This window comes from Labeo rohita, chromosome 8 (assembly GCF_022985175.1).
Source record: "Labeo rohita strain BAU-BD-2019 chromosome 8, IGBB_LRoh.1.0, whole genome shotgun sequence".
Lineage (NCBI taxonomy): Eukaryota > Metazoa > Chordata > Actinopteri > Cypriniformes > Cyprinidae > Labeo > Labeo rohita.
The window spans coordinates 1,947,621-1,960,894 of NC_066876.1; the positions used below are offsets into that span (position 1 = coordinate 1,947,621).

Consider the following 13,274-nt stretch of genomic DNA (forward strand, 5'->3'; position numbering starts at 1 on the left):
GAACTACAACGAACGGCTCCTTTGGACTACAACGTTTGTTTTCCGAATGCAACGATGTCACAAATCCATTAGAATATTAAATGAAATCCCGCCCACAGAAATTCTAATTGTTGGGGGGGGTTAGGGGGGCTTGTAGGGATGAGGCGGGGGATTACCCTAACGATGCAGCGACCTGCTTCAACAAACCGCAGCGAGGCGGGTATAAACACAAGCATTCACTAGAGTGGCCGCTTCAGAGCTGTAACGCACCGCAGACGTGTGCAGTGTGTGGTAAGTGATTTATTCATCATACAGTGTAGATAATGTTAGGTTACCAGTGACGATGTTCTTTAATAATGTTAGGCTGCTTTTAGCCTTATGCTGGAGCTGGTTTCGGGCAATGAAACTAAGTATGTAAATAATTAAATACATTAGCACAATAATATCATGTATTGGTGATCTCGCAGGCTGATGATAGGACCCAACACTACTGTAGTGTATTATGTCACTCACCCTCCATGCATCCTAGGTGTATATGACTTCCTTCTTTCAGACGAATGCAATCGGAGTTATATTAAAATTTGCCTCACAAGGCTCCGGTCAATGCGTTTCCATATTTAAAACGTAAGTATCACTTTAATCTAGCTTTCGGTAACAGCTGTCGACGGAACTTGCTTCTTTGTCAAGGGGCGCCGCAGTACTTAAACACTGTCTAAGCTGTTCGCCAATCACAACGCAGTGGGACAGCTAACCAATCACAGCACATTTTGTTTTTCGGGAAGGTGGAACCCGGATCTAATCGAGCTATTTGTGCCAGGCTGGGAGAAATGTATTGTAATAATGTAAATTATGTTAAAAATAATGCGTTTTTCGAACCACCAACCATGAAAGCATGTTCTAGTACACCCCCAAAACAAAATCAAGACTCTGTTAAAGAGCATAATAGGACCCCTTTAACACAGCAACATGATGGTTTCTTATGCAATGCTATCTGAGGGCTCAACGCTCACGCACTTTCACCTGAGGCGGCGTTTTGCAAAGCAGCCAAAGGCCAATGGCTGTGTGTGAAACCGAAATGCTGCTGTTGCTGGTCTGATGAACACATATGCTCATTGCAAACACACATTCAAGAGTGATGTTCATCTGCCCCTTCACTCCCAATAAACACTTTTGCCTCCACTACAGGTTTATGAGTTCGCCAGCAGAGCAGCTGAAGATCACTCTGGATAAAAGCATCTGCTAAAAGAAGAAACGCAAATGTGTTTTTGAACCAGTTGGCTTCATTCTAGTACGTAACGTCATTCATTTAATTCCTTCTGGATAAAATTAAGCGAGAGCACTCACTAGTCATCCTACTGAAACACATTAGATTGCATCAGTAAAACATCACCGAACTTTACACATATTTTTTGTGGCCGCATATATGAAGCTGAGGTAGAATGAGACAAAGCAAAAGGACAGGCATCTTTTTTTTATTTGCTGTGAATGCATGTCTGTCTCCTGTTTCATCTCTCACATTACATCTGCTGCAGTATTTGGCCAAAACCACGCCACATTGGTTGCTTTACTGTGCATACGTCTGAATGAACATCCCCTCATCAATGAGACTCCATGCTTGTCCCTGTAATAGCTGCAGCATTCTGGACAGCAGCCGTTTTACGAGCTCTATGAATAGCAGAGTAATGAAGGCCGCATGTCGAGTGTTTGTTCAGACAGCACTGGAGGCGACGGCATTACAGCTGCATAACGAGTGCTGCATATTTTCCCTTAATTACTACACTTCCCATGCTCACCTGAGGCAGGACCCGTGTGTGTGTGTATGTGTGTGTGTGTGTGCGCGTAGCTGTAATCATAATGTTTTCCAGCAGGCCTGCGCTCAGATGACGTCTTCTATAAAACATGATCACTTTCTCTCAGCTCCATGTATTTACAGAGAACATATGGAAAATATTGTTGCTCATGTGAAATGAGAGATTAATGCACTATGTAGAGCAGACGTGTTGAGTTATAGATGTGATGGATAGTCTGTCGGCTGATCATGCGTATCGTGCCAATACGATGGTGTAGATGGTTCCTGAGATCTGCTCATGGTCCTGTCTCATTGATTTGGTTTATACAGAGGTCTGCCTAGAGGATGAATATTTTGCAGCTTATCAGTATCATCAGAGCCCCGCCAAAACATTCATTAACTAGAAAGACCTCTATCGATCTGATCCAATAATACATCCTGAATGTTTTCTGCATTGTGCAACAAATATCTTTCAGATTTTCTATTTTCAAGTTGTAAAGTGAGCAGGAAATATTAATATGGCAGTATCATGCGTCATGATAGTAAGTGGAGCAGAGGGTTCCTGAGCCTCCGCAGCTCAACAGCGCCACACCATATCCCAGTGTAAACCTGTGGTGGGAAATGGAACTGCAGTTGCTTTAACTGACAGCCACTGGACAGATTTGAGACAGACCAGCTTCTTCTCACGTTACCTCGCTCCAAATCAAGACCAAATCAATCAGCTTCAGCTATGTGCACATTAGTCAGCATCAGGTCACTAACTAGTTGGTATGCCTGACAAACCTTTTTTTCCTCAACTAGTGCTGAGAGACAGAATCTGCCCTGCATACATTTACAGTTCTGCTACTGCAGGAAAGTCAAACTGGTCATTTATGGTAATTTACCAGGTTTACTGTTTGAAACCAAATGTCAAATTAAACTTCAGCTCAAGTCCAGCCTCAGATTCCTGTTTGTAGCAGTTTTCTCCACTTTTAACTCCACACAGGTTAGTTTTGTAAAACAATTCCATATATGTGACCCTGGACCACAAAACCATGCTTAAGTCGCTGGGGTATATTTGTAGCAATAGCCAAAAATACATTGTATGGGTCAAAATTATTTATTAATTATTTTTCTTTTATGCTAAAAATCATTAGGAAATTAAGTAAAGATCATGTTCAATGAAGATATTTTGTAAAATTCCTGCTATAAATATAGCAAAACTTAATTTTTGGTTAGTAATATGCATTAGTAAGAGCTTCATTTGGATGAATTTAAAGGTGGTTTTCTCTATATTTTGATTTTTTTGCACCTTTAGATTCCATATATTCAAATAGTTTTATCTCGACTAAATAATGTCATATCCTAACAAACCATACATCAATGGAAAGCTTGTTTATTCAGCTTTCAGATGATGTATAAAGTTCAATATCGAAAAATCGACCCTTATGACTGGTTTTGTGGTCCAGGGTCACATATCTTGTTGTTCAGCAAGTCACATCTCATGTTCAAAATTCTGGTCACATTAAATCAATTCATATGCAAATCAATGAATATGTAAACATGTAACTTAGACCACTTACAAAATTCTGAATTTATCATGACATCTCAACCATGAGCTCATGAGCATATTATCAACACCTACTGAGCATTACGCATCTCAACTTGCACTTGTCAGGCAGTATAGAGGATGAAAACAGATGAACAGACAGATTATTCAGTGCTGTTTTGAGAATGAGGTTTAGCACAGGTTTGACTGAACTTTGAAAATAACAGACAATAGACAACATCAAAATACTAACAAACAAATGGACCTATAAGTGTTGGTGTTCAGCTCACTGATTAGTGAGAATTTCAACACTAAATCTCTTTTTTGTATTGTATCATTTGTATTGTCACAGCATAATAAAAACATTCCAGAAACTAACCTGTTTCCCACTGAGCTGGTAGAACGACAGCCTCTGTCCCCAATCAGCTACTGCCAAGATATCATTGTGTTCATCCCTGAAACACACACACACACACACTGAGCTCAGTATGACACGTCTCATCTGAGATCATCTGCACTGGACTGATGCTCAAGCTCCATCATCTTCATCATCATCATCACATACACAGGGTTGCTGCAAGATTTTTAAGCTCAAATGTTAGACTTTTTAAGAACTGCACAAATAAAATGAATACCATATGAGGAGGGCAGGGCAATGTCTATGGTTAAATATAAAACTGTAAAATGACTGTAAACTCCTGTAAAAACTGATTTACAGTTCAGTTTTTCACAAAAACAAAGAGTTTTATAAAATGATACACTTCTCATTACTTTAAAGTACCAATTTTTAGGAAAATAGATGAGTCAAAAATATTACTTATATTAATTTAAACAATTATTAGCAGTGATTATATTAATTAAAAGAACATTTTAATTAATGTTGAAAGATTTTTATGATGAATTATCTTCTTAATAATTCTATGATGATAATTCTTCTTGATAATTTTATGATGAATTATCTTCTAATGATCCACCAGTTCACATTTACAGCTCTGCATGTTTGCAGAAAACATCGTTCGCTTTTCGTTTTGGTCTGAACAAAAACAACCCCAGTACTGTGTTCCTGCAATACCGGAAACTGCAGTTCAAGGACCACATTTCTAGGACGCTGTTTTTTGGGAGAGTGCCATCTAGCAATTTTATTCCAACAAAGAAACATCAAACAGACGCAAAGACTAGATCCATGGAAACTATTCATTTTTTAATCTTTCCATCTTATTTTCAGTGTAAAAGCTGGCATAAACTTGAATTTTTCGAGGGGGTGTCAGCAATCTCCATTTAGCCTATTTAGCTGTTTATCCAAAACAGTTCATTGTGCTGCTGGATGTTGTAAATTAGTATTGTATTCAAATTGTTTTAAATGTATTAAAGTACTTATAAACACACTAATTTGTACAGCAACTGTTTTACTGTTTACTGCACTTTGTTAAGTGAGTCACACACCAGACAAGAAGCACTGCAGCTAATGAACTGAAGTCTAGAATATACTGAAATAAATTAGGTTAAATATTTCAAGAGGGTTACTCAGGGGTAAGTTTAGGGTTAGGAGTTAGTTAGGACAATAATTAAGTGTATACATTTAAACAACTACATATAGTATTTCCTGTATCTTACAGGGTCCTAGAAATGCGGTCCTGAAACTACAGCCTCCTGTATTGTAAGAGTACCCTACTCAAAACAACAGGCTTATTGAAAATGCACATTCAATCTCTGCCAGCAGATGGCGCATTCAGAATGGCAGACATGTGTTTCCCCAGTAACAGCAGTACACAAAGCAGCTCAGCAGCAGACTTTGAAGGTTCAGGGCTCATGTTTATTTAATAAAATTATAGCCTTTTGGAGTTTAATCATCACACTTAGATGTATCGCAATTCTGGTCTTCCCGTGCCTAAAATTTAAGACCTCTTAATCATAATTAAAAAATACTTTCTTGTACAATTTAAGACTTTTTATGGACCCACAGGAACTCTGTTACACTGATCTCGGGAGCTAAAAGCAGTACAGCTGAACACCTCAAGAAACTGAACTGAGATCAGCCAGAGCTTTTCTTGTTGTCTGAGGAGAAGGTTCACACATCCAAACCCAGAATGCAATGAGTTGCTTTTCAAAGACACACTGATATAAACATACCTGTAAGTATGTGTATATAAATCACTGCATGTGACTATGAACGTGCTAATTATTTCAAAAGGAGATGGGAACTGCCTGCTTTACACATTTATTGCACCTGTAACTGAGCTTTACTTTTTATATCCATTTTTATCAAATGGCAGCAGGTGTGAATTCACACTCTGACAGCTCTAGACTGTGAATGGGTGACAAAAAGCATGTATACACTGTTTTTTCTTTTTTTAAATGTGATGTGACACTGAGGTGACACACTGCTGTTCCTGCACTCCTCTGATTACAGCACTACAACACTGCGTCTGTAGGGCAATATTTGGGTAGAGTCTCAGTGTGCTGCTCTGATGTAAGAACTAGACTCTGACATCAGGACGTCCAGTGCTGCTCCGTTCAGATCCAACTCTAATCAAACACAGCTGAAGCAGCTCATCAGTTCCACACGCCTGTGTGCTGCAGCTCTCACCAATGCTGGAGCTCACTGCTCTCTACTAGAGCTGCAGTAACTTAGGGTAAACACATCCCAGCATTCATCATGAACTCACATGCCCTGAAATCACACACTGACGAAGAACACGTTCCAGTGTAAGTTATGTTAACTAGATATCACACATCATTTGGTATATAGGGACTAATGAACTGACATTCTGAAGCAAAGTACTGAAAATAAAAAAAGTGTGAATAAAGAAGTGTTTTAGATAGTGTGGAAGCAGAAATATTCAGACACAGGTTCTGCAGGAAAGAGGCTCTCCAGGACCAGCAGTGAGGACTGAGGAGTTCAGAGAGATTTTACTGCATTGCTAGACTGACTTGAACACATTATCAGGAGTTTGAGCAATGAAAGCGCCAGTGATGCAAACAGCACAGATCAGAGACAGTCTGAGTGTGATCGTATTTAGATGAACAGAATGACTAGTGCAACAGATCCCCCTTGTGTCTGATGTGCAAACTGATCACTCATTCTCTCAGCAGCTTGAGAGAAAAACTTATTTCAGCCAATGCAACACTTCTCATTTTAGTTAGTTTAGATTGATGTACTAAAATAACTAAAACTAAAATAAAAATAAATAAATAAATAAAAAAACATTAAAACTAATATTAAAACTAATAAAAATGACAAAAACACACAACAAAATAACTAAAACCTTAACCAGTTTTTTTTCCCCTTTATTTGGTTCATCTCAGGTCAGACAGAAAGCAATTAAACCTTAACCAAAAATTTAAATGAAAACAGAATATATATACAAATACAATGTAATATTAAAGGAGAAGTCCACTTCCAAAACAAAGATTCACATATAATGTACTCACTCTCTTGTCATCCAAGACGTTCATGTCTTTCTTGCTTCAGTGGTAAAGAAATTGTGTTTTTTGAGGAAAATATTTCAGCATATCGGTCCATATAATGGACCGATATGGTACCCCAATTTTGAACTTCCAAAAGTTCCTCAAAGACTATAGAATACCCAAGACTTGTTACTATAGTTTTGTAACTATAGTTTTGAATGGGAAAAGATGCAACGCTCATTATGGCCACGAAGCCACGCCTTCTTAATGAAAGAGCCAATCGTTGACTAGTAAAGTCAGCGCATAACCGCAGCTGCCATTAGAAGTCCTGGTTGCTATAGAAACAGTCAGCGTTCTGAGTGAAATGACTTGCCTTAAAGGGACTTTGCTCTGCCTGGACTGTTTTCGCTCTGGTTTGTGACATTTAGGGTATGTCAAAAAACTCCCATCTCATGTTCTCCCTCAACTTCAAAATCGCCCTATATCGCTGTTTTACCTTTTTTGTTAAGGGTGTTTGATCTTCTTTGCATGTTCACTTTGCAAAGACTGTGTTGGTACTTCTGCAGCGATGCAGGATGATTTTGAAATGATGAGGGAGAAAATACGATTGGAGTTTTTCGACATACCCTAACTGTCTTGAACCATAATACACAGAGTTCAGGGAGAGAAAGACAAGATGAGTGTTTGAGATTAAAAAGTATTTAAATTGTATTTTTTAAAATGAAATTACCAATCGTTTTGCTAGATAAGACCCTTCTTCCTCGTCTGGGATTGTTTACAACCACATTTGGGATCGTTTGAAGCTGCATTTAAACTCCATTTTGAAAGTTCAAACTCGGGGCACCATATCAGTCCATTATATGGAGAAAAATGCAGAAATGTTTTCCTCAAAAAACATAATTTCTTTATGTCTGAAGAAAGAAAGACATGAACATCTTGGATGACAAGGGGGTGAGTACATTATATGTGAATCTAACAAATGCTGCTGCAATTATTTATTGGGATAACTTAAATATTGAACCTAACTAAACTACAATTAACTGTAGTTAACTTATAATTTTAAGTCAAGCACGAAAACTTACTTGGACGGGTTCCAGGCAATGGACCAGATGGGCGATGAGGAGCCACCCGGACGCTCAATCTTCACCTTCTCCTCTCCATTCTTATTTCTGATGCTCACCACTCCGTTCATCATTCCCAGAGCCAAGTACTGGCCGTCATTAGTCCACCTGAGAAGATCACGTCACACACCATCAGACATCACGCAGCTGTTCGTTACAGCACGCTGTGATAAACATCATCAAACTCACCCACAGCAGGTGATCTTACTGCTGACTTTATGTTTGGAGACAGACTTCTGCTCTGGAGACCACAGACCTGCGACCCACAGCAAACATATCACAAACATATCACAGAATCACGTCTAAGTTCACTGTCTGTGTAATCCGGCTCAAAAAGGTAGAGTATGGCGAAAAACTCCATCTTATTTTCTCCTACAACTTCAGAATTGTCCGACATCGTTGTAGCTTTTTGTTTGTAAACAGTGTTTGACTTACTCGCACTTTGTTAGTCTTTGCAAGTTTGCTTTGTAAACACTATAATGATAAAAATCCACCCAGCGGTACTTTTTGAAATCTTTATAAGTAATCTCCCCTTTTTCAAATAAGGCCAGTCTCAGCTTCTTGTCGGTGTGATGTCACACAGACCAAGGCCGCTCCCACAATAGTTGATTGACATGACCGTCTTGCCTCAGACCAGCCCTGACTGAGCTGAGCGAGCTGAGAACAGTCCGATCACCATTGTGTTGACTCCGGTGCAGGGGAAGACAAGAATGTCTCAGACTGAGCGATTTGATGTGTTCTGTTGTTGGATGTAATAATGATCATAGCAGTTGTCATTTACTCCCGACATCTGAGCCGCTGAAGATGCAGAGGATTAACGTTACTTTAGTTTTTGAAGGAAATGCGCCCGGCCATCTACGTAAATACGTTTATGTTTGCGTGAATCATCGTGATCCAGTGGGTATATGGCTAAACGCAGCTAAAGCAAACATTATGGCTGGTCAGCCCACAGTAGAGAGGGGCGGGGTGAGCAGAGCTCATTAGCATTTAAAGGAACATGCAACAAAATGTCTTGAACTAAAAAGGGCTGATTTTGACTAGGTAAAAGGGGTGTTTTTTTACACTACCACTGAGAAATTTTAACCAAAATATGTTACAGACTTCTCAAAGAATCATATAAACTTGTGAAAAATGGACATCCAATGACCATTTTAATAAAGCCTTGGAAAACGGTCTAATAATGTGTTTCATGGATTCTCATCTGTGGAATGCGCCACTTCCGGTATTTCACTGGTTACTCGACGTAGGCAAAATGAAATGAATATGTTTCAGATGAATGATCAGGTGGAAACAGCAGTGATCAGCTGTGAAAGGACCACAGAAAATATGTGTTAATATCCAGTGGAAGCAGATCCAAACCATCAGATGCTTCATCAGAAGAGCGACAGAGCAAAGGACATGAAATGAAAGCAGGTGTACGGGACTTCAGTCAGAGTAGGCTTTCGAAGCTGAACACTAGATGGGTCACATGATTATTTCAAAGTCTTATTCATTTTGTACAGCAGCAATTGATGTCATTTACATTTAGTATCAGTGAGACAGAAATTATGAGGAAAAAAAAAGCAGAAAGTCTTGAGGAGTCCTGTAACAAACGATCCACCTTCCCACTAAAGATATAAGAAAGATTCTGAAACCCACTACTAAACAAAAATATTACTAAAAATAAAATATACTAAAACATTACACTTACCTCTGTTAATAACATATAGAAAATACTGTATTATAAGATAATTATTAGAAATGTTACTCTCATCAGTCCCTCTAATTTTTAACCCTTATTAAGAACCTGTCAGTCATACAGAGACTTTTACCATCCCGTCAGTTCCTCATGGAGGAGAGTCCTGCCCCACACCATCTCTTTTTCTGCAGTCGTTCATACGGCACAGTAGTGAACTGGTTTGTGAATACTGAACACTCACCGAAGTCTCCCGAGGAGCACGAGGCCAGCTGGTGTGTGACGGGGTTGTAAGCCACACACTGGATTGAATCATTGTGACTAAAACAGTCAAAACACACACAAACGCAGCTGTCAGTAAAGTCTGGGCTGATGGATGGCAGCACGGCATGATGGGACTTGGCCCGTGACTAAATGAAACACTAGCATAATAAATGACTTCATAATCATTCACCTCAGTAACATTTCACACAATGACTAAAAGAGCAGCTTTGAAACAGTACAGATGAGTTCAGACTCCAGTAAACACAGGAAGCTCACGTGTATTTGAGGATTCCCTCCAGTTTGGAGGTCCAGATGATGATGCTTTTATCTGCTGAACCGGACGCAAAGCGTTTTCCTGCAGGAGAGAGGAGAGGAAATGCAGACACCGATGATGCATTCATAGTTACTGATCAGTAATCAGAGATTCAAACAGGTATATCATCGTATTTACCATCTTTAGCATAAGCCACACAATACACGGTGTCTTTGTGTCCCTTGAGCGGCTGAATCAGCGTGCCGTCAGCAGTGTCGTACACCTACACATCACACACATTGATTTAAAACAGCTTAAAAACAGTTTCGTTTTCTTGAAATATGAAATATTTGATTTTATCATTTAGACATTATTACAGCTTCTGTTAATATTTTGAATATTTGATATTTTAGACATGTTTGTTACAATGGTGTTTAATACATCACATTAAATGAAAATGAGAAATGTTGTTGAAATAAAAGTTTGTTTCACATGTTATTGATTTTATGTAACCAAATTAGTGAACTGTAAGTTAACCCTGATGTGACTGTATTTTCTTGAACTAAAATATATGGAATTTTATACATTTGCTTAGAAATATATTTATATTCTTAAAATGTATTTTCAAAAATACACTAAATATTCAAAAATATTTATATTTTTGCCAAATGGACAAGCCTACAGTCTCAGAAGAATGAAAGGTACAGTACAGTTCGAGCATGTTCATTTCACGAGTTCGTCCGCCCATTCAGTCCTGATGGGCAATGCTAAACAAACTTGGCTTGCTTTCCCTCAAGGAGAAGTCCACTTCCAGAACAAAAATTCACAAATAATTTACTCACCAACTTGTCATCCAAGATGCTCATGTCTTTCCTTCTATAGTCATGAAGAAATTATGGTTTTTGAGGAAAGCATTTCAAGATTTTCTTCATATAATGGACTACTGTGGTGCCCCGATTTTGAACTTCCAAAATGTAGTTTAAATGCAGCTTCAAAGGCTCTAAATGATCCCAGCCAAGGCAGAAGGGACTTATCTAGTGAAACGATCTGTCATTTTTTTCAGAAAATAAAAATTTGTATACTTTTTAAGCACAAAAGCTTGTGTAGCACAGGCTCTGGGATGCGCGTTCACAATGCTACGTACTACTGAATCACGTCGAAAGGACACGCAGACCCAGTGTTTTCAAAGTGAACGCGCAAAGACTAAGAAAGTGCAAGTAAGTCAGACACTGTTTATAAACCAAAAGGTACAACGATGTCAGATGAAGTTGTAGGAGAAAATAACATGAAGTTTTTCCACATACTCTACCTTTTTGAGCCGGAGTACATAACGTGTGGTGATTTGAAGATGTGATTCGTAATAGTGATGGGAAGTTCGGACTATTTTGAGTGTCGTTCAGCAAAATGAATGAATCTTTTTTCGAATCATTTTGTTCATTTTACTTATTTCACTCCCTGAGACGAGACGTTCTTCCCAATTGAAGATTTGTTCAAAATGATTTGAACAAAAATCATTGTTTAGAGCCTTTGAAGCTGCATTTAAACTACATTTTGGAAGTTTAAAATCGGGGCACCAATGAAGTCCATTATATGGAGAAAAATCCTGAAATGTTTTCCTCAAAAACCATTATTTCTATATGAGTGAAAACAGAAAGACATGAACATCTTGGATGACAAGGGGGTGAGTAAATTATTTCTAAATTATTGTTCTTGAAGAGGACTTCTCCTTTAATAAAGCCTCGCGCCCGATGCTCAGCTTGAGTGCCGAGTTCAACCCCCCCATTGCAATATTACCTAGAGGGAGAATAACAGAAATAGAGGAGGAGAAGGGGAGGTGGAGGGATGCTGGAAGAACTGAGGTTGGGATGGTGCAATGAGAGCTGCTTATATAGGCTCGTAATGATGATTGACAGGACTGAATGATTAGGCTCCTCCCGAACCTATATTTGGAACTTTATTAAATCAATGGTAACAGTGAGATGTTATATTATACATCATGGGACTAAATTCATTATTATTAGACATTCTCTCAGTCTAAATGAGCTTCAGAGTGTGTGTCAGATGAACACATGTTTGTAGTCCTCAAACACCACTGTGATCCCTACATAAACATTTTAGTCATCACTGAAACACCAGAAGACTCAGAACACTCCCATGATGCCCAAACACTTGAGATGCTGCTGTTACTGTATGATGCCTGAAACACGGCTCGTTCTTCTGATGCCCATAAATGTGTCTGCACTGCTCAAAAATGCTTTTTAGCTAGGTAAAAATACTCCATGTAGGCAGCGCACTAGTTAGTGTGGAGGCGCACGCAGCCTGTGTAGTCTGTGAGGAGGTGTGGAGAAAATGCAGATCCGTTACCAGAACTCGATTTCCAGCCGCGACTATGAGCTGAGAGCCGTCCGGTCTGAAGGCGAGATCATAGATACTGAAAGACAGACAGTGCGGGTTATTAGTGAATGAAACACGACCATGAGATCATGAGAGGAGACCGAGCACTGCAGACCCAGAATCCCTTCACAGTCTGAGCCAAAAGACAAATGCCTCATATTAATGTCGTCTATGAGGAGCTCTGACTGAAAATGTTGTGTTACGAAAATAAATGCGAAAGAAACACGCAGAAAACACTCGTAACTCTCAAGATGGGTCAGTGATACTTATATTGTTTACATAGCAACGGTTGCTAACCACATCCATACTGCTCAGCGGTTAATGTTTTGAAATACCGAGAAGCGCCTCACCACTGCTCAACCTTATCCCGGTCGTGTACTTTATCTATCCATGTGGGAACAGCCCTCATTGTGGAAAAATGACGGTCTTTCCTGAAAAACGCATGGATTCAACAGGTATGCAGTGAGAGCGATACACACTGGAGCAGAAAAAACACAACATGGAGACCAGCGGATGGGTTGCCAAAATAAAAGTCCTTCCATCTTAGACCACTGGCTTCTCTCAGCTGAAGACCCCGAGAGTGGCTTGTTTTTTTATTTAATTGAATTGTATTATTATTATTATTATTATTATTATTATTATTATTATTATTATTAATGAATGAATGAATGAATGAATGAATTAATTAATTAATTAATTTTTGCATTGTTTTGTTTTAAAATTTGTAGATTTTTGCTAAAAGAGCAGTGCACATATATGTACCGACACAAAAACACACCGTCAACCAACAGATCATCTCAACACATCAGTGACTGAGACTGTGTTTTACACCCAGATGAAATAAGATTAAAATATAAAATGAT

General features: G+C 38.8%; 1 protein-coding gene across 2 annotated transcripts in view; it reads right to left on the minus strand.

Moving 5' to 3' along the window:
- ift122 (intraflagellar transport 122 homolog (Chlamydomonas)) overlaps positions 1–12,915 on the minus strand; it is a 48,715-nt gene extending 35,800 nt beyond the window's left edge. For both annotated transcript variants that reach the window (XM_051117756.1, XM_051117755.1), the window contains exons 1-8: positions 12,762–12,915; positions 12,382–12,448; positions 10,216–10,300; positions 10,041–10,119; positions 9,745–9,821; positions 8,015–8,081; positions 7,787–7,933; positions 3,676–3,751 (exon numbers count right to left, since the gene is read on the minus strand). In XM_051117756.1, the coding sequence (XP_050973713.1) occupies positions 3,676–3,751; positions 7,787–7,933; positions 8,015–8,081; positions 9,745–9,821; positions 10,041–10,119; positions 10,216–10,300; positions 12,382–12,448; positions 12,762–12,820 (657 nt within the window). In that variant the 5' untranslated portion in view covers positions 12,821–12,915. The remainder of the gene's footprint in view (positions 1–3,675; positions 3,752–7,786; positions 7,934–8,014; positions 8,082–9,744; positions 9,822–10,040; positions 10,120–10,215; positions 10,301–12,381; positions 12,449–12,761) is intronic.
- Between the last annotated feature and the right edge of the window lie 359 nt (positions 12,916–13,274).